This window comes from Vidua chalybeata, chromosome 12, assembly GCF_026979565.1.
Source record: "Vidua chalybeata isolate OUT-0048 chromosome 12, bVidCha1 merged haplotype, whole genome shotgun sequence".
Taxonomy (NCBI): Eukaryota; Metazoa; Chordata; class Aves; order Passeriformes; family Viduidae; genus Vidua; species Vidua chalybeata.
Genome location: NC_071541.1, coordinates 11269846 through 11290424, shown reverse-complemented (window position 1 = coordinate 11290424; position 20579 = coordinate 11269846). Strand labels below are relative to the sequence as shown.

At 45.5% G+C, this 20579-nt stretch overlaps 1 protein-coding gene across 5 annotated transcripts; it reads left to right on the top strand.

The window, feature by feature from the left end:
* The first annotated feature begins 2244 nt into the window (after positions 1 to 2244).
* TPRA1 (transmembrane protein adipocyte associated 1) lies at positions 2245 to 19506 on the top strand. 5 transcript variants are annotated; one of them, XM_053953471.1, is made up of 12 exons: positions 2253 to 2343; positions 3263 to 3334; positions 5920 to 6122; positions 6281 to 6413; positions 9290 to 9376; positions 10952 to 11024; positions 11977 to 12056; positions 13146 to 13256; positions 13663 to 13723; positions 14778 to 14880; positions 15473 to 15553; positions 16607 to 19506. In XM_053953471.1, the coding sequence occupies exons 3-12, from the start codon at positions 5932 to 5934 to the stop codon at positions 16839 to 16841; spliced, it is 1155 nt and encodes a 384-aa protein (XP_053809446.1). In that variant the 5' UTR covers positions 2253 to 2343; positions 3263 to 3334; positions 5920 to 5931; the 3' UTR covers positions 16842 to 19506. The 5 variants fall into 5 exon arrangements, with proteins under 5 accessions (XP_053809445.1, XP_053809449.1, XP_053809446.1 ...); XM_053953469.1 differs by having other exon boundaries at positions 3263 to 3397; XM_053953470.1 differs by lacking the exon at positions 3263 to 3334 and having other exon boundaries at positions 2245 to 2343.
* The last annotated feature ends 1073 nt before the right edge of the window (positions 19507 to 20579 follow it).

Genomic DNA, 20579 nt, shown 5'->3' with positions numbered 1-20579 from the left:
ATCCTGTTAATAGTCTGATCTAATAAAAGCTGAAAGAGTATTTGTGAGAGATAAAATGTCTCAGAAGAGTGGAATTTGGTGATTACATGAAAGTGTAATGCTGTCCTGGACACCATGTCTGCATCTTCCACCTCTGACACCCAAAAGGCAGGTGAGATTGCCACAGCACAGCAGGCTGCAGCAGGTACAGCAACAAGTGCCAGCTTTCTGTGGGGCCCCCAAAGTTGTATCAAGGCTGCTGAACATCACCTCTTGTGCTGCTTCAGCCCAGCAACACCAAGTGACACAGCAAGGACAAAGGGAGTGAGCCCTGCCATCTTTAAGCGCTGGCTGGAGGAGATGGCGCACAGAGCAGCAGTGCTCCGCTGGGGTGGAAGGATGTGTGCAGTTAAGGACATGGAGCAGGCCTTGGAGGTGGGAAGAGAGGAGTTATGTTGGCCATGTGGGGCTGACAGGCAAGGCTGGTTAATTCAGAGGAACAGTAAGTGTGGATGCCCCACCTCCTGTTTCACACAAGCAGCGAGGAAGGCAGGAGCTGAAGTGTCACGGTCCTTGCAGTGGCGCCCAGCAGTCTCCTGACCATGAAACAGCTTTTGGATCTGGTGTCCCAAATACTGGGCTCTAGCCTCAAATGGAATCAGATGGGAAAAACAGGTGGATTGGAAAGCAAAATCTTTCCTTTCTGACACAGTTATGTGGGAGGTAACACATTCAACTAGTTAGTGCCTGAGGCTACAAGTGAGAAGACATGGATTTTACTTGTCTGTTACCAAGGCACTTTTTAGGCAGAAACACTCCACCTCTCACTAAACAGAAGTGTCCCTTCTGTAACTCAGAGATCTTGGTGTCAGCCAAGCCTTTGAGCTTGGATCCATAAATGGAACGTGTCAAAATATTGCAACATATCATTAACCTGAAGGACAGTGTGAAATGAGACAAGCTAAGGACTGGCTTCTCCAGATGTCATTCCAAAGGCATGACACCAGCATGAAAACCTGTTTCAACCCAGTGGAAAACCAGAAGAATAGGGCTGAGGCAGGTACAACTCCAGGTACAACCCCTTTCATGAGGCTCGCTGAGGAGTAGCTGGAAAATTTGACCTAAGAAGAGGATCAAGCAGATTTAAGCCGAGGAAGATCTATCTGTGTGTGAGGAGGGCCTGGAACCCTCTGGGTACGGGGTTTGCTAGAGCAGAGTGTGCAAACTTGACCAGGGTAGGGGTCTTCTGCAGAGGTGTAGGCTCTGTACAGCAAACTACAGCACGGCAAAAGCCTTGCATTCCTACAGAAGCAAACCCTGCAGCCACAGGTGAGCCGCAGGTAGAAACCCGTGCCAGAATGTATCCTCCAGTCCTTGCAGTGACTCAGATAAGAAACATCCTCCTTGAAACTTCCCTGTCAGTCAGCTCTTAGTGCTGAGAATAACGTGCTGGTGCTTAGCTGGTTATTTCCTTTAGTTTCCTAAATAAATCTTGGCTAATTTGTCACAGTTACTTCCTTGTTTATGATACTGAGCGTCTCTTTAGTCTGTCTGGTATTTGCACCTCGGAATCCTGCTAATTATTGATCGCGTTTCCCTTTAGCAGCTGTTGTCCAAGCTACACCGAGTTTCTTCAGTCAGCTTTGAACTCTCCTTAAAAGCCAAACTCACAGGTTGTTAATCATTCTCCCCTGCAGGAACTTATTATCGGATCTCCCTCAATTATTAACTGCCCCGCCTTGCATCCAGAGGCCGCACAGAATTCCTGCGGAGCGGTGTCGTGTTTGCCGCCCGGAGGAGCGTGACGGTGGGTGTAGGATGGCAGAGCGCTCCTTGTTGGGTGGGATGCTGGGCTGTGCGGGCCGGCCCGGGGGGTGGGATCGGGCTGGAAGGGCAGAGCCTGCCCTGCACGGACGGACCCGAGACCGCCGGGCCCGCCCAGCCCCGGGGTCACCTCCCTGCCCGCCGCCACCGCTCCACGCCGGGCCGGCGACCCGCAGGTGTGTGGGGGGCGAGGCGCCTTTAAAGCGCGGCGGACCCGCCCCCTTAGTCCCGCCTCCCGACCCTTTCTATTGGCTCGCCCCGCTGCTTTTTTCGGGCCCTTTGACAGGCCCTGCTCTCTGATTGGTCCAGCCGCGGACCTCTCGGGGACCGTCTCTCAATAGCGCCCCTGGGGTCGGCCGACAAGCCCCGGCTGTGGCGGCGGCGCCTCCGCTCGGCTGCGCGGCGCTGCGCTCCGGCCTCTCTTCAGCGACGCTCCCCGGCTGAGGGGAGCGGCAGGGCCGGCGCTGGGATGGCGGGGCCGGGACCCCGGGACTGAGCGGCGGCGGCGGGAGCGGGGCTGGGGACGAACGGGGCCCGGCGGTACGAGCGGAGCGGGGCCGCGGGAGGGGGGCAGTGGCGAGGGAGGGACACTGCGGCGCCTCAGAGCGGGGCGGCGGGGCCGTGCTGCGCGGGGGCCGCGGGCCTCCGAGGGCCTCCTAGAGCAGCCCGGGAGCCCCATGGGCAGAGGCTCCGGGGCACCTCTGGCCAGCTGAAGGGTGCGCTGGAACTGCAGCCGCTCTCAGCTGTGCTGCTTTGGCAGCCTGTGAAACAGGCAGCGCGTCTCGCCAGCGCAGAGCCCAGTGACCGCGCGCTGCTACTTTCCTTGCGTGTTGTGCGCCCGCCTTCCCCAGGAATCAAAACCAAAACAGAAAATCCCCGGGATATGCATTTCTGAAATCCGCCTCTGGGCCATAGTTCTCTGTCTCTGAGGGTTTGGGCTTATTGTTGATACTTCTGCTTTCAGTATTTTTCATATTTTTTTTTTTCCTCGTTGCAGTTCCTTTCTTTTTAAGCTTAGTTCAGAACGAGATGTGAGAGTGAAACTGGAAGGGAGTGCCTCAATTACTGAGGGAAAATCCCTGTCTTAAATTCTAATGGTAAAATGAAAAATGCAACTGTTGTGACCAAAAGAGAGGGTTGAAGAGACTTCTTGAAAAGGAAGAGAACAAAAAAAAAAAATTTTTCTTTCTGTTTTTTTGTTTGTGGGGATTTTTTTTTGTTTTGGTTTTTTGTTGTTATTGTTTGATTTTTTTTACTTTTAGTGTTCTGGGGTATTTTTAAGCATTTAAGTTACTGAAGTAACAGTTATATTATTTGAGCAGGGATCTGGTCAGTGCAGTTTTTATTGCACAAGTAAGAGCACTGTAAGAAGCAGTCTTAATCCTATCATGATCAGTACTTAAGAGACTTTCTGATGCTTTTTGCAGAAAGACAGAAAAGTTTCGTTTTTTTATTACAGGTGCAACTTGTGCAGTTTGTAATTCACCTTTCTGTAGGTGGGCTTGGAAAGAACAATTGCCAACGATGTGAGGTCTGAATTTCACTGAGCTCTGATATTGTTACAGTGCCATGATTCAAGGACCAATATGCATTGGTGAGATAACATTTTCCTGAAGGTGCAGCAGAGCCCTTCCCAGAGCTCTGTCACTGCAGCCCAAGAGCCATGCCTGTGTTCTTAGTCTGAATGCAGCTTGTCCAGGGCTTGGACTGAGACATTGGCCTTCACCGAGTCAGCCTGACTTCATCTGGAGTGTAGAAAAACATGTTATTTTGTGTTCTGGTGTACAGAGCTGCCTGCTGGATGACAAGGGGAGACCACGACTGCAGCATGGTTTCTTTTCATTCAGCTCGGGGGTGATTTTACCCCCCACGGGCTGGGCTGGCTGAAGCAGGCAGTCCCCTGGAGCCAGGGTGTGGTGAGTGAGCTCTTGGATATGCCCAGCAGACTGGACTTATTTAGGCCTAGACAGGAAAGGAGCAGTGTTGCTGTGGATGACAAGCCCTGGTTGGATCCTTTCCATCAATTCCTGGTCCTGTTGCTCTGGGATTTTTGTTGTTGCTTTGGACAAGAGTGGGCCAGTTCTCCAGATCTTTGCTGTAGGCTATTAGAAGAGCATGACCACAGTGCTGTCTGTCTGGTGGCCTTGGCTGCCCTCTCTTATCACATTGGATGTTCTGTGGCTCTGCTTTGTGTACACTTTATGTGGGGAGGAAGAATACAAGTACCAGGCTGTAGTGAGCAGCCTGGCTGAGAGGTGAGCTTGATTCTGCTTTGCCCTTTGAAGCCTCGTGACTGGAGTTCTGTTACGTGTGGCCAACTCCTCTCCTTATCAGCAGCTGCTGTTGTGTGATAGTGGTGGCTTCTGGTGAAAAATAATGGAGCCTGCTTGCTTGTTTCATAAGAAGTTGTTTTGCTAATGTAAATCTCTCACAGCTTTATACTTCAGCTCTTTTCACTGTGACAGGCAGATGGAATTCTTTGTCCCAGAAGAGCTACTAGGAGGTTGTGATGGTCCACAGTTGATGTTATTCTGCCTGTGGTCTGTGAGGTTCTTCTCTACTTTTTAAAAAGTAAAGCTCCCCAGCTTTTTAAAAAATCATGCAGCAATTTTTCTGTGTTGGCAAATGTGACCGTTCTTGGCCTCAGCTCTACTGGCATGTAGTGGTGTTACAGAGGAAGAAAATGAAGCAAAATTGTTATGAGAAAATTCTTCTCTGAACAGTTCAGAGAAGTGAGTAGCTGGAGGGAAGAGAAGACACTTCAAGAGATAAGTTTGGAATGTGAAGGTCGTTTGCTGGGACCTCTGTTTAGAAGTAGAATTTTTTGGTCCAAGCTTTGCCAGCTTTGAGCAAAGCTGCTCCCTCCAGGTCTGTGTGTTTATTTACTGTGATGCCTCTCGTGCAGCACAGCATACGGCAGTCACAAAAGAAAATCCCAGCTCAAGGAGTATGTGTCAGCAGGGGTGAATCAAAGGGAAGGTTTGTTGGCCGAGGATGGGATGATTCCCTTGCTCCTTAGAGAACCTGGGAAGAATCTCAGCCTCTTAAGAGAAAGAAGAGCCTGTGACTGACAGTCTCAAGCAATTTGTGAAGAAGGTGCTACTGAACTCTAAAAGCTCAGCAGATGACACAGGGCTGTGCTGATACTTTCCAGCTTGTGACTCACTCAGAACCTCTAAGGGAAAATACCTTCTGAGCCCTGTCATGGGGGCTGTCAGTTTTCACTACGCAAGTCAGGCCTGGAGTCAAACAAGATTTAAAAAAAAAATAAATCCCAGATTAGCTAGAACACACAGGCTGCTCAAGTGCTGACCCTGGCAATGTGCATCTTTAAGATGTCGGCTGTCAGAGATTTATCATTTTTGCATCTGTGGGTTGTCTATGATCTCTCTTTTGGAGATTGTCAGGAGGGGTGATTAGACCCTGTGTTTGTATTCAGCTTGTAGCTACTGACGTACCTTAACAGTCAGGGTTCTACTTTAGGGTGGGAAGAGAGTTGCTCAAAAATAGAATCATTCTGGTGTCTTGCAGAGGTTTAGAAAAAGAATGCTGCATGTTGGTTTTTGCTGGTCTTGGGTTTGAAAGGTAAAGACTGTACAGTCCCTTTAGGTGAGTGTATGTGAGGCTTTCCCTGCTCTCAGACTTCAGAGTTGGTAACAGCAATTGGTTTTTGGGAGGGACCTTCATCTTTTCTTTGCAGAAATCAAATAATTGTCTGTCACTTCTTGATCTTGGGACCAAGAATGAATGCCCTGGTAAAGTAGGGTTTTTGTCTCTGTCTGATTATGCCATGTATTGCTGCTGAGTCTTGATTTCTTCTAGGAATCTGCCAAAGCTCAAAGAATGACAAAATTTAATCCCGCATAGCACCATTTGAAGGTGCTTGTTACTCTGATATCAAAGTGTGGTTTTGTACTGACCACCCTAATTGGGCAGGTGGCATTTCATTGTGTAATACAGTCTTTGACATGATGATAATTGGCTGTACCAAGCAGGAAGCAGTTGTGCAGGGGCTTAATGTCAAGGATGTGTTTTTTTTAGCTGTGACTCACAACTGATTTAATATTGCTTTTTTTCCTCTGCTGTGGTTGTCTTGCTCTGTTTGATCTGGACCAGAAGGAGGACAGGATGTTCCAGTCCATGATGTCTGTGATGACGTTCTCTGTGTTTGACAATATCACGCATTCGACTGCCCTGGTGACGGCACTGGATAATGTGACAACTCTCTCCCCAATGACAACGCACGTGATCAACGACACGAACATCACAGTGCCGCACAAGTGCCTGTTGTTGCTCTATGAAGACATTGGGAAGTCCAGGTGAGTTGGAAGAAATGGGACCACAGTCTGACCCTGGAGCAAAGGAAAGAGCGTTGTTTTTTTTTTTTTCAGTTTGGTTGAGAAGGGATTGGGGCTTGTGCCTTCCTTTCTAGAGGCTGAAGATCAGGGATAAAACCTGTTTTATTTACTTTTTGCAGAGTCCGCTACTGGGATCTTCTGCTCCTGGTTCCCAATGTGCTTTTCTTTATGTTTCTTCTCTGGAAGCTGCCCTCTGCCAGGGCCAAAATCCGGGTCACTTCCAGCCCAATCTTCACTACATTCTACATACTAGTGAGTACCACTCTGTGCCTTTGGACTAATGAGGGTTATTTTTATTATCACTCATGAACAATATCACTGAACTAGTGGAGAGAGCCTAGACCAGCTCTTGCAGGGATAAAAGCTGCTTTCCGTTGAAGGTATACTGCAAGGAGTAGACATTTTTTTCACTGTTGAAATTCAGCTTTTAATAGGTTCTGGGGCCAGATCTGCTGGATTTTGTTGTCCTGTGATGATTTCACTTTTTCCTTTTCCTTTTCTTTTCTTGCTTTGATGTCTTGGAATGTAGTATCTTATGTTTTCTTTGTTCCTTGCAGTAAGTAGCATGGGACACAAACCCAGCTTTTCATTGAGGTAGTAAAAGGCGAATAATTTGTGTCAAATTGTTGAAAAACTTGGTCATCTGCTGGAGAAAATGGTTATTTGACAGAGTTCTGGTTAGTTTGGGAACGCAGAAACCCAACCCTGTTAGTTTCTTTCACATCATGTCAAAGTGGCCCCGACTTGATGTTCTTTATAGTTCTTAAGGTGGAAACAGAGTATTCAGTACAGTTACAGTTCACAAACATTAAAGATCTTGCAGTGCTCCTCTCACTAGTCCTGTTATGCCCTGTGATGCTGCTTACAGGACATCATAAATGCAGCTAAGGACCTACCTGAATTTGTTTAAAAATACCATTCAGAAGCTTTTTGATATCCTGGCTTGCCTCAGTATATAACATAATATGATTGCTCTTTCTCAGTGAGATTAGTACAGGTTGTGGAAGTGAATGTATGTTTGAATTGGGTTAGATGGACACCTCTTTCCCTGGTCTGTGTACAGGTACTGGCATGGCAAAACCCAAGAAGCTCAAAACCAAATCTGACCTAGTAGCCTCACCTGAATCTTTCTTGGGAAGTTTTGTTAGCTCTTTCAGGCTAAGAGTTGGGGTTCTGGGCTTCTGCACAGTTTTGGATAACCAGGTATACACACAAATATTTCAACCTTTTAAAAATATTACTGTCCCTTTCCAGTCTGGATTTAAACCTTCCTAAGTGTTTCCAGTAATGCACGTGGTCAGTAGAGGTTTGTGCCAGAGGCTTTGAAAAACATAACTCTTGATAAACCAAAGGGAGGAAAGTGAATTGACTTTATGCTCTGGATGGCAACTCAGCCCCACACAGCTACTCTCTCACTCCCCCTCACTGAAACAGGGGAGAGAATCAGAAGAATAAAAGTGAGAACTTGTGGGTTGAGATAAAGACAGTTTAATAAGCCACAGCAAAAGCTGTGCACACTGAGAAAGCAAAGCAAGGCATTCACTTACCACTTTCCATGGGCAGGCAAGTGTTCAGCTGTTTCCAGGAAAGCAGGGCTCCATCACATGTAATGCTTACTGGGGAAGACAAATACCATTACTCTGAAAGTCTTTTCTTTCCTCCTTCTTCCTGTCTTTATGTGATGAGCATGATGCCATATGGGATATTCCTTGGGCCAGCTGGGGTCAGCTGTCCCAGCTGTCCCCTCTTAACTTGGGCACCTCCAGCCAACTCGTGGATGAGAGGCAAAAAATGTCTTACATTCTATGTAAGTGCAGCAGTAATGAAAACATTTGTGTTATCAACAGTTTTCAGCACAAAAATCCTAAACACAGCCCCATACCAGCTACTGTGAAAGAAATTTCCTCTATCCCAGCCAAATCCAGCACACAGTCTTAGAGGAAAATGCTTTAACTCAGTTTCATACTCACTTCTTGAGTATGTTATTGGGAAATGAGGATGGAAGTGTTCTGTGAGGTCTTCCTTTAAATTGGCTGTTGGTCATGTTCTAGAGGAATGCTTTCTGTGGAGTTGGTGATTAATGTGGAGTTAACAAATTGGGAAGAGTCTCTACCTGCTTAGAGAGGAAACAAAAAGATGTGTGTTCCTCTGCAGTGAATTGTTGCAGCTCTAGAACACCATTATATGCAGGGACCCTTCTTTTTTGTCAGTGTTTTGTCATGGAGTTTTCCACTCCAGGAGGGATTGTTGTATTCTCTTGCCATTGCTGTCCCTTCTTCCTCTAAGAAAGAGAAACTCATCTGTGGGTCACTTATTGGTTGTTTCCATTCTGCAACCACCTTAGAATCAGCTTGGACTCTTGGTTCTCTGATAGGTTTAGCTTCTCCTTCCTTCATCATTAGGATCAGCCTGACATTTAGAGAATTTTATCTGGAAAAATCCACTTTCTTAGAGTGTAAGTCTGCACAGTGGAATGTAGATACATCCAACTGAGCTCTTAATTGCATAGGATGGCTGTGACAACACAGGGTAGCTGAGCCTCACTGAGCTGTCATGCTTTGATGTATATGAAGTGAGTTGGTGATCTCTATGTTGCACTGTGCAGCAGGGTAAGATGTTTTAAAGCTGGTGGCTGCAGGTGACTTTTCCTCTGCATTTCTGAGCATTGTCAGTACAGAGTGAGAGAACAGCAGGTTTAGTTTTGTCACAATTGTGTAGTGTGGTAGTTGGTATTGAGTGGTTTCTGTTATCTGGTGTGATTGGTTTAGTCAGACACACCAACCATTTGGTTTTGTAATTCAGAGGAGTGTGTTTTCTCTGTTTCTTTTTCTCTTCCCCTGCCCCAGTGGAATGAAGGGAAGACTAAAGATACTGTTGTAAAGACTGGGTGAAGAACTCTTCAGAGCTTAATCTGACGGCTGAGACAATTGTTCCTTCTTAAATTCTAAGGCACTGTTCCTATCTAATGGGTCTGAGGAATCTTTTTCAGGAAATTAACTCTAGTCTGCCACAGGAAATTCTTAGTACACGTTATCAGGCTTGAAAGCTGACCTGAAAATGGTGTTCCAAAAGATGGCTACTGCATATGTGCCTTTTGACATGAGCTCACTTTTGCTCTTTTTTTGCAGGTATTTGTGGTGGCTTTAGTTGGCATTGCCCGAGCTGTTGTCTCTATGACTGTGAGTGCCTCTGATGCTGCCATGGTTGCTGACAAGGTAGGTGCAACACTGACATTAGAGGCTGTGCTTTGTGTACTTCTGATCACGGCAATCTGCTCTGGCTTCCCTCTTCTGTGTGTACAAGAAGAATGTGCTTTTTTTGCACATTAGCTATGTGTACTATGGAATCCTGTTTTGATAGCTGGATTTAAATCATCACAACATCCAGGATGGTAAAACAATGGATTTCCTAAAATAGACACACAAATACTGGCAGCAAAAGTTTCCTGTTACAGGGATGAAATGAGTCTCTTTTGCAAGAGATAAATGTTCAGATACCTTTAATGGATAGGCAAGACCTGGCCTTCGTTACTCTTGCAGTTTTCTAGTGGCTCTTCAAAAATGTTGAAGTTTTTGCATTGAATGCAAATAAAACCAACTTTCCTTTTGAAACTGACACTTGAACATCCTTGCAACCACTCTGAGCACAGGGTGAACCATTAGCAAATAGGAAATATCTTTGTATGTGCTGTTTCTTTGTAGTAATTTGACTAGTAGCAAAATACTGCTTAAAACAAAATGCTCTGCAGTTCTTGAGCTGTTAGAGAAAGAGGAGTCACCTACAGAGTACAGGTTTTTGGGCTTTATTCTCTGGGATCAGTGTGGTTTCCTTGCTTTTCCCTTTAATGTTACTGTCAAAGCATTGTGCTGAGCTGCTGTTGCGAGTGGCTGGACGTTTGTAGCATTTTTCGTTCACCTCTGTCCAGCAGATGCAGGTCCAGGACTTGAATAATGAAGAAGAGTTGTAAAGGTGTTTTTCTTCAGCTCTGGTGTTGCTGCTAAGTGCAGCAACTTGGGAAATCATGTGGCAAGACAGATACTCTGACAGTTTTTTCTGTAAACGTGTCCTATTCTGTCTATTATGTTTCTTTTGCATTCTCTTATATATTTATGCACACACACACTGTGTATTTACTGGGATTTGAAGTGTCTTATCCAATGCCTCTTAAAATACTATATCTTCAAGAGAGTACCATTCAGTGTTCAGAGGTAAAGGGTTAATAAACCAGAATCTGGGTGCTTGTTCTAGGTTTGGCACTGATTTATTGCATGACTCCCTGAAAAATTGCCTCACCTGCTTTTTATTGGTCTCGTTTCATCAAATAAAACAAGAGATTGCAAATGACAGGCTGGAACGGGGAGTGCTTTTTACTTGAATATGCTTTAGATTTAAGGACCAGTAGCTTTGGAAGAGGGCAGAATACAGAGTTTGTTCAGGCATATCTACTGCTTTAAGAACTGGCCTTGTTTAATATTTGAGGTCATCATGGGCTTGTGCTCTTTGGGAGCAGCAAGAGCATATCTGAAACAAGTGACAAATCCTCAAAGGCAAACCATGGCCACTTCCTCTCTGTAGAGCTGCTATTTGCTTGTTCCCACACAAGTGTTCTGTTCCACAGGCACGAACAGGGCATGGAACAAGCATGTGATCAGTATCCCTACAAAGCATGAGAAGGGTTTGTGGCAATGACCAGCCATTCAGAGGCTGCTATCCCCTGGAATTTTGTTTTAACTTCAAACTGGTTCCTGGCTCCATCTAATCATGTTTGTCTGGTCTCTGTTATCCCTCAGATCCTGTGGGAGATCACAAGGTTCTTCCTTCTGGCGATTGAACTGAGTGTGGTGATTCTAGGCCTTGCCTTTGGTATGTGTCAGCAGTGCTTTGAATGTTTCCTGTTGCCTTTCCTTCCACAGAGGTTGCATTTGTAAGTTTATGGTGTTCTTGATTCTATAAAGTGAAGAGGCTATAGAATAAATACAAAGGGTAAATTGTGGAGATTTAGTTAGAAGTGGCTGAAGGCCTCATTATTCTTACAGATCTGTGGTTTGTGTGATTTAAGGGTTTATATGTGCTTGGTTAGTCCTGCACCCATACAATGGAGTGTACAGCTTAGATAAGATTTTTATGCCAAGATCAACAGTCTGATGTTTGCTTCAAGCCCATTTTATTTCAGATGGTCCCATTGGGGGCCCTTCTATCCCCTTCCTTAATTGGTTTGATCCATCCTGGTTGCATTCAAATGCTTCATCTGTACCTTCAACTGTAATTCTACTTCTTTCAGTGAAAATACAAGTTAAAATGCCTCTCCCTGTGGGTCAGAGGTAGAGGACAGGTTGGGTGTCACTGTTGCACGTGTCAGTGGGACACGTGAGCAGTGTATTTTTCATCTTTTGGAGGCTCACAGAATAATTTAGATTGGAAGGAGCTTCTGGAAATTGCCTGCTTCAGTATATTCCAGTACAGATTTCTCTACCCTAGCCTCCCATCAACTCTTCTTCCTGAGCAGCAGCTTTATAACATCTCAGTGTACTTGATGCTGGAGTAATTACTTTTTTTTTCTTTCCTGTAGCCCCAGCAGAAGGACTTAGTTGTTTTCTCTTAGTGTGGACAGGAGGAAAGCAAGTTAAAATCTGTTGTTTTGTAAATAGGATTTTTGCCTGTGAAAGGCTCAACTCTCCAAACAGGGTTTAGTGAGCTGTAACCTTCCCTTGAAGGCCTCTGGAAATAAGTGTTTTCTTTATTGGTTCTGAAAAGAACTGTTTTTAACCAGTGCTGGGATTACATCCTGAGTCACTTCCATACCCCATAATTATAGGTCACCTGGAGAGCAAGTCGAGTGTGAAACGTGTGTTGGCAATCACCACTGTGCTGTCTCTGGCATATTCTGTCACCCAGGTAAGTACACTGAAGCAGAAGAATTTGCAAAAGAAGGAACTTGGCTTGAAGTTAAGCAGTTAAGTGTGTGATTCCTATCTGAAAGTGGCAACTTTGCTCTTCAGATGAGGTTTTGGAGGAAGACTGAATGTTTGTGGCAGTGTATAAGCAGATAGCATCTGCTTGTCTTCTTTACTGCATAAATAGCTCAGATAAGGTGAAGAAATGAGGTTTGGATAGATTGCATTGTTTAGTGAGTCTGGGAACAAGAGTGAGGTTTTCCACACCTGAGCCACAAGTTCTGGATCTAGCCTCAAGAGCCATGAAAAACATGTGCTTGACAAGTAAAGGCAGTGCAGTGCCGTTGTCTGAGAGCTAAGAGCTCTTGCTTCTCTTCAGATTAGCAGCTGGCTTGCTGGCTCAGTTTATTAGGCATGTCTTCATGTCCCTGAACAATGCAATCTGTGTCTGGGTTTATTCTCCTCCTCCTGGCATGTCAGTGGTCAGCCTGTGTCTCTGTACTCAGGGCAGCGCTAGAATAACACACAGAGCTTTGTTCTGGGACCAGGCTCTTGGCTGCAGAGACAGTGAGCTGGTCATTACCACATGATAAAGCTGGAGGAGCCTCATAAAATTTCAAGTGTTGGAGCTATGTCTGGGTTCAGTAGTGCTTACAAGCATTTTGCTCTCCACTATCTGTATGGGTAGCTCCTAAACAAGAGAGTGTCCTTTCCCAAATTGACTATATTCTGGATGTTTCAGCAGAAATGTCTACTTTAAAGATGGAAATGGAGCTCTTGGTCTGTTTTAGACATATAAATGCTTGCATCCCCTGTCCACCTCAGTCTCTCTTCTGTAATGTTGCTGGTGCCAGTTTCCTTCAGATGCAGATTCCTGCTACTCTTTTTCTCCTCACTTCTTGTCTTTAGATTCTTCTTCTTCTTGGTGAGTGTAACTTGGTCTAAGCAGGGCAGGGATTGGTTAGGTTGGGGGTGGGGGTAGGCCAGCTGTTTTCTGAACTTCTTTAAGCATAGTGTCCCTTGTCCAAATATGCATTTAAGTGGGGATGCAGCTTGTAACAGAATCATGTTGGTGCCACTTCTCTCCTAGGGCACCCTGGAAATCCTATACCCTGATGCCCACCTCTCAGCAGAAGACTTCAATATCTATGGCCATGGTGGGAGACACTTTTGGCTTGCCAGCTCTTGTTTCTTCTTCCTGGTAAGTACTGGAAACGTGTTACGCACTCTGCTAGCTTCTTTGTATTTTCTAAATGGAGCAAGGAGGATGATTTGAGTACAGTAATGCCCTAATCCCCCTCCTGCCTCCTGCAGCACAGCATTCTTCTCATGTGGGGGGGAAGCTGAAGAATAAAGGTGCAGTGGGAGTGGTGTAAGCTGGGCCAGCTGTATTCCTGAGCTCAGATACTCTTCTCTCCTGTGTTTCTCAGCTGTTTTATGCTGATGGGGGTGAGTTGTGGGGCCTTCACATCTGTACTGTGTTTAATGTTAAGGGTTTGTGCCTCTGCCCCGAGACATGTAGGGAGTGCATAATACCACACACCAGCCCTGCAAAGATTGTTGAGTTGCCAAGCAGCCATGGAACTGTTAGTTCTTTGTCTCAACAGGTCTATTCCTTGGTGGTGATTCTTCCAAAAACTCCTCTGAAAGACCGGATTTCTTTGCCCTGTAGGTAACAGTAGTGTTTTCCATAGTATAGATGGATACAGCATCAGGATAAAGCATAGATGGGAGTAAAAAAGTTCCTCTATGTGTTTGTGCTGCAGATGCATTCCACGTCTCCGAGTTTAGATAACATGGCAAAGGACTGATAACTTAGCCCTAGAAAAATTAGTATGTTGTGTCTTTTGGAGAGCAGAATAAGAGCAGTTACACTGCTACTTTAGTAGGTAAACAATTACATTAAGAAAACAAGACCTACTGCTCAGTTAATGATACAGATATAATGTAAATATATAATCTTCTGAGAGCCTTAAAAATGGCTTCTTAATAACAGCTTCCTTTGAAATGCACACATGATGTTAAAGTGTGCATGCTACTCATCCCCTGAGAAGGGAAGGTTAAGTGGGAGCTGCTCAACAGTTTTTATCTGGACTTTTACTTTATCAAGATGATTCTGTTTGGTTGGTTTTTGCTGTTGTTGCAGAATATCTGCAGCTCTTGGATAGAGAGAAGCTGTTATTAAGGTGTTTGTACTGAGCTCTTTTCTCTCTAACCAGTGTTGACATCCCTCTGTGGGTATCCTGAGGGAGGGGTTATGTATGTCACATGTCACAGGCACAGGTCCTGGGCCTGATCTGCCTGGTCTCCAGCACACCCTGCTGCTCCTGTTGGGGTCTCCTGAGCAGTTTTATTAGTGCTGCACATTGGAAGGGCACAGCTTCTGGTTCAGCTGGGGTTTTTTATTTAGTTTTTCTTGCGTTCATTTATGTGACTGACAATGGTTCCAGATGCCTGCAAATTAAATCTTTGCATGTGTTGCTGTAACCTTGCCTTCAAAACCCATCTTGTGTGTGCATATGCACATGCAGGAGGGTATGGTTTAGTCCATTTTACCACCATCAATTCTGCCAGCATGGGACGGGAAAATGCAGTCTTAATTCTTCAGCAGTTCTTAGAAGGTGTTGAGAAGCTTCTGTTGGATTTGGCATCTCCATCAAACAGATTTCCATGGGTCTGGTGTTGGAGGTTGAGCTTCATTGTGTCTATGTCTTTCCCACAGCCAGGAAGAGTTTTTATATTTATGCTGGCATTCTGGCACTGCTGAACCTGGTGCAGGGCCTAGGCAGTGCCCTCCTCTGTGTGGATATCATAGAAGGATTGTGGTAGGTATACTGGGGGAGGAGGTCTGCAGCCTGGATCTTGTGTTCTATTTGAGCACTGCCTCTCCCAAGAAAACAAACCTATGCTCTCTTCCTAAGAAGGAATAAACCTATTGGTTCTGGTTTGTGCAAAAGACCTCTAAGTAATCAGGAAACTCCCCAGTGGAGAGGTTGTGAAGCTGTGTGTACTGCAGTTGTCTTGAGGTGGTGAGTGAGAGTAATAGTGTGAGTCCACTGATGTCTGGCCATTAGTAGGTAATAAGAGAGGAAATTGTCTGTTTGTTAGAAATATGGAGACACCCTTATACCTGGAGTCTCCTTCTGCAGGGATCAGTGTCACATCTGTGAGTCAAAAAGTACTGAGACTCTGCTCTTGGTCAGACCTTGGGTTTTGGCATGGTTCCCCTGAGTGTCTAGAAGCAGTGACATATGTTGATGACAATGGCTGTTACTTTGCATCAGTTTAAATTTGTTTAGCATGATTTTTCTTGATCTCTGGACACTTTGGAGGGAAAATGGATCATTTGGGAAGATGTGAGTGGTGTTGTTGTGCTTGAGTGCTAAATCCCTTCATGTTCCCTTTTGTTGCTGACAGCTGTGTTGATGCTACCACGTTCCTTTACTTCAGCTTCTTTGCACCTCTCATCTATGTGGCATTCCTGAAAGGTTTCTTTGGGTGAGTAGCCATGAACAGGAGTTTAGATGGATATATATATTGTCATTTAAGTGTTTTGCACTCAGATTCTCTCAATCTGTACAATAAAGACAGCAACTAGAACGCCAGTTAGAGAGCCAGTCTTAATTTCTGCCCTTGAAGAACTTCTGTGACCCGTGGCTGCTCACTTCTGTGCAGGGCTCCTTCGTATGCAGAGCAGAGTGGATGGCTGTATTCCTCACACATTTCTGAGGATCACTTCTTCAGCGTCAGCATCATTTGTAGTACAAAGTTTTTCTGCTGAAGTTGATAGCTAAATGCTTAATGAGGAATCGAGTCCTGGGAGCTTAAACGGTCTTGTGGGTGGGTTTTGGGGTAAATTCGTAGAAAGGATGTGGGAGTTCAGTAACTCTTCGGCCGAGGACTCCGCCGTGGGCCCAAAAATCGCTAGTGAAAGGCCCTGGGAAGGTCGATTCTCAGGCCGGGGTCGCCGCCGTGTGGCCACTCGCAGGAAATGCACCTTGGTGGGAAAGCGAGTGGTTTAGTGTAGGCTTTAGTATTTGTTGGTCATTAGCGAGAAATAGCAGGCTTTAAAATAGCTAAGAAGATAAAGTGCTTTTAAAATATAAAAATATACCTCTGCATCCCTTTGAAATTAGAAGGGAACGTTGTCTGAAGTTAAAGATGAAAACTGCTGATCTACAAGTGTTTGTATTTTGGTTTTCATGATGTGCACAGGTAGAACTTGAAGTGTACTCATGTTCTGACTCATTTTTGTGTCAGTAGCCAGGCTGTTGCCCTAGTAATTCAAAGCTCCTGAAGATGAGAACTCTTTTCCCACAGCAGAGTCAGGATTCTGCCATTTGTATTTCTCTTAAGTAACTTCATCCAAAGCTTAATTTAGAATTACTTCATGTCAGTTACTCTGCCACAAATTTCTAGACCAGAAGCTCATTTAAAGAATGTTTGAGATCTGAATGTACAATTTCTTAACGCTGATGAGTTTCAATTAAGGATAGGTAGTTGTGATACCACATTGGTAAAACATGCATTTTAAATCTCTCATCACTCCAGGTCTGAACCGAAGATCCTTTTCTCCTACAAATGCCAGGTGGATGAACCTGAGGATGTGGATGTCCACCTACCCCACCCTTATGCTGTTGCCAAGAAGGAAGGAATGGATTCTGGGTTCTACTCGAGCACTCAGATTGACACCACAGCCTACCTGGATGACGTGGCCTCTATGCCGTACCACGTGGGCAGCATCAACAGCATAGACAGTGACCGCTGGAAATCCATCAATGCCTGAGGCAGGGCACCTCAATCATCTGATGCCTCGTTTCTTTCCTTCCAAACTCCCTGATACTGCAGCTGTTCGGATGTCCACTGGAAATCTGGCCTTGGCTACCTGCTATGGCTTTCCTCTTGTCCTTAGGATTTCCAACACCTATTGTGGAACTAAGTTGGCAGCCCAAACCCTTTTGGGAAGAACGCTTTCTGTTGCTACATGAGAACAATGTAGAGCAGTTTTGTTCATAAATCTTTAAACACTGAACTTTCCTGATCCTCCACGTTCCAGATGTGAATATGAGCAAGAAGATAGTCCTGGCTGGCACCTCTTCCTTTTCAGTGACTGAAAGCACTTGTTTCTCACTTAGAGCAATGGTGTTTAGGGATGAGGGTGATGATTTGACTGCAGTATTGTACATATATAGAAAGATTTTGGTGGTTGAAACCAAAGATGATCTTCCTGGGCTAAGCAACATGACTGCCTGCATCTTGCCATAATGCAACAGAACAGGTGGTGATAGTGTCTGATGAGGGAAGCTGGTCACTGGGGCTCACCCTTGGTTTTAGCTAACACTGTTGAAAATTGTGAGTTGGAGTTGCTAGTGGTTAAAAGGAATGTTCTCAGTGTATGGGGAAAAAGAGGTATGAAGAGGAATGAATGTGCCCAGAGAACATTTGGAGAAGGCTGGGAGCTCACAGCATGGATGTGAAGTGACTGAACAGTAGGGAGACAGAAGGACAAACAGTGCTGCTGTCTAGCTGAGCTGAAGGAGCTGTGAACCAGTCTCTGGAGGCTGTAGTGCTGTGCATTTGAGCTCAAAGGAAAATCTAAGTAGCAACACTGAATCAGGGCTGAGTTTCGAGAGTAAAACCTGTGAGGTAGGTGTGTTTTCCGTCTGCACCCTGCTTCATAGCTTTGGCAGGGGCTTGGAGAGTGCTGTGAAGGAGGAAGGTGACTCTGCAGATGAAAGCTCCAGAGACATTCAGGTGCTTGAGGCAGAGCAGAAGCCTACAATGAGTCTGAGCTGTCAGAATTTAGTGACTGGAAACTCAAACGCCTTAGGTGTGCTAGAATCAAGCTGGCCGGTGTGCTGCAGTGGGAGAGGAGTGGGAGGTGGATGTGAATCTCTGGCAGTGTCCTTCCCTTACATTGCAGTTCAGATCCCCAGACTGCTGCTGCTCTGAGTAAGTTTTATGGCTCAATATGTTGAAAATGCTTATGTGCATGTGGGGAGTGGTCCTAAAGACTTCCTGGAACTTCTTCTTAACCTCTTCTATGCTGGAAGAGGGACTCCTGTTGTCTGAGCTGTCTGGCATGCAGTTTCAAGACATGGTGTTCCAATCCAGTGACTGTTCATATAAAGGCTGCATCAGTCTGGTTTCTGGGATATTCTGTGCTTTCCAAGGATGAAGATGTGTATTCCTCTAGATTTGGTGGTGCTTTCCTACCTGAGTGCACTGGGTAGGTGGAGATCTGGTGTAAGCAGCTTCCCACTAGGGATAGTAGAAAGAGGGAATTTGCAGTGTTTGGGGACTGTGTGAATCTCTTGCCCCAACTTACTCTGTTCCTGAAGAATCCTAAGGTAAGAGTAAGCAAGGTGCAGTGTGGAGGTGTTGGTTTGGATCATTAGCAGCTAGAGGGTGGTGTTTGCTACCAGGTGTTCCCACCACAGGGAAAGAAAACATGGGTAAGAAGTTGAAGTTCATATTGGTTGCCAAAACTATGCAGGCCTTTGCTTATCTTATTTTGTTAATGAGCAATGCAGCTTCTCTTTCTGCCTGGGTGCTTTGCCCTGCAGGTCTATAAGTAGCACTGGCACCTTGAAAACAAACAATGCCCCAACCCACCTAACCTCTCACCCCCCTTTTTTATTTTTATTTTATTTACTTCTGGGAAAAAAAGACATCATCTGTTTGTGTACTAGAAGTGAGTAGTTTCTTGTAGGTCACAGCCTTTCACATTTCCATTTCATGCAATGACTGCAAGGGCTGGACAAGGAGCTGGCCAAGTCAGCCCTTGTTACATTAGAGAAGTGTTCCATGCTCCTTTGTCACTGCTGTCAGTCGGCCTGAGCCACGCTGGGCTGCTTGCTGTAAAAGGGATGGATGATGTGATGCCTGAATTGCTGTGCTGCTGCTCCCAATGCTGCTTGCAACACTGATCCTGAGCTGCTGTTGGTTAGAAAGAGTGGGGGAGCCTGCAAAGCTTCCCTGGGCCTTGGACAGAGTCAAGAGAGATGAAGATTACAGAGCAGTTGAGAACTAAAGGAGCAACTGCTTTTCCATCCCAGGGAGTATTTGTTGACTTTCGACACCCGGAGTGAAAGGAATTACCTGCCCTCCTTGGTGATGTGAAGAGCCTGTTATGAATTTGCCTCTTTACCATGTGAATTCAATGCTGATGGATCACCTGTGCAGGTTGTCAACATCCATCCTATCCTTTGCTGGCAGGACTCCAGTATTTCTGAAATGTTCCATGTTCTGCTGCTGAGGAGCTTCTGCACTAGGTCATGGACTGACCTTCCTCCTGTTATGTATTTATGTATATATAATGATTTGAGCCATCTTAAAGTGGTTCTTGAGCAAAGTGTATTACATGTGGGGGGTGGTAAAAAGAGAGAAAGTATAGAATAAATGTATATTTTTGTTTGTAAAATAAATAAAGTTAAGTTTGGCATAAATGATCATGCTTTATTTCTCAAATTAGCTATATTGGGGAGAAAAAATAACTTGAAGATTAAAAAAAAATGCAGAAAGGCATGGGCACAGGTGTGATGTGGCTTGGTTTGCCTTTGCCAGCTGGCCTTCCTGGATCTTTGCAGGTGATGTCTGCCACCTGGCTGGGAGTGTACACCTGGAAAGGCTTAGGAAAGGATGACGGGAATAATCACAGTTATGGAAAGACTTCTGGAGGAGTAATCACATGGTTGAGAACTCACCAGCCTGGAAGAGCAATGGTGCAGGCCTGTGAAACCCTTGGAGAGGACAGAAGAGGTGAGTAAGGAATATTTGTTCATGGGCTCTTTCAGTGCAAAAGTCAGGTACCATCAAATGAAGGGAGCAGGTGGCAGATAAGAAATGAGCAGGAGGCAGGTGGGTGTGCTCTGGGAGGGAGCTTCAGGCACCCCTGTGCTCTTGCCTGGCTGGTGCAGTGTTCCTGGGGTGCAGACAGCTCACGCTGCACAATGCAGTGCCCTTGTCTTGAGAGCCCAAGCAATGGGCTGACTCCAGCATACAAGGTTCTGCACAATTAACAAAAATATTCCCTGCTTCCAGGGAAGAGAACTTAGGAGAGTTCTGCTCTAGAAGAGACCTCGATATCCAGGGGGGGTTTAGGGGGTGCAGAATCCCAGATACTCCCTTAATGTTGGCCCAAGTCCCACTCTGAGGCAAAGCTCTCGTTGCCACATTAACTGCAGTGAGGAATAAGCATTAAACAGTTAAAACTGCTCCCATGCACTACTGAGGAGTAGTGGGCTGAGTAGATAAGTAGCACATTGATACCAACTGGCCCATATTTCTGGGAATGCAGAAAGCTTGTTTGAAAAAGATTCTCCAAAGCTCTTATTTCTTGGTTCAGCTGCCTGTGTGTTGCATTATCTCATTCCTTCTGTTTAGGCTGTTGGATCAGCCATGCCTGGCAACGGGGACTGTATCAGCCGTAGCCTGACCTATGCAGGACCCAGCCATGTGTGCCAGGGCAGGTGACGGCACCGTCTGGCTGGAAGGAGCGGAGGTGAATTCTGCTCCCAGCGCA

Bases quoted from the DNA above. Each gene is read 5' to 3' on its own strand.
- TPRA1 (XM_053953470.1), top strand. From the start codon at position 5,932: ATGTTCCAGTCCATGATGTCTGTGATGACGTTCTCTGTGTTTGACAAT. The intron at 13,257-13,662 runs GTAAGTACTGGA...TTGTCTCAACAG, and splicing joins GCTCTTGTTTCTTCTTCCTG to GTCTATTCCTTGGTGGTGAT. The intron at 14,881-15,472 runs GTAGGTATACTG...TGTTGCTGACAG, and splicing joins GATATCATAGAAGGATTGTG to CTGTGTTGATGCTACCACGT.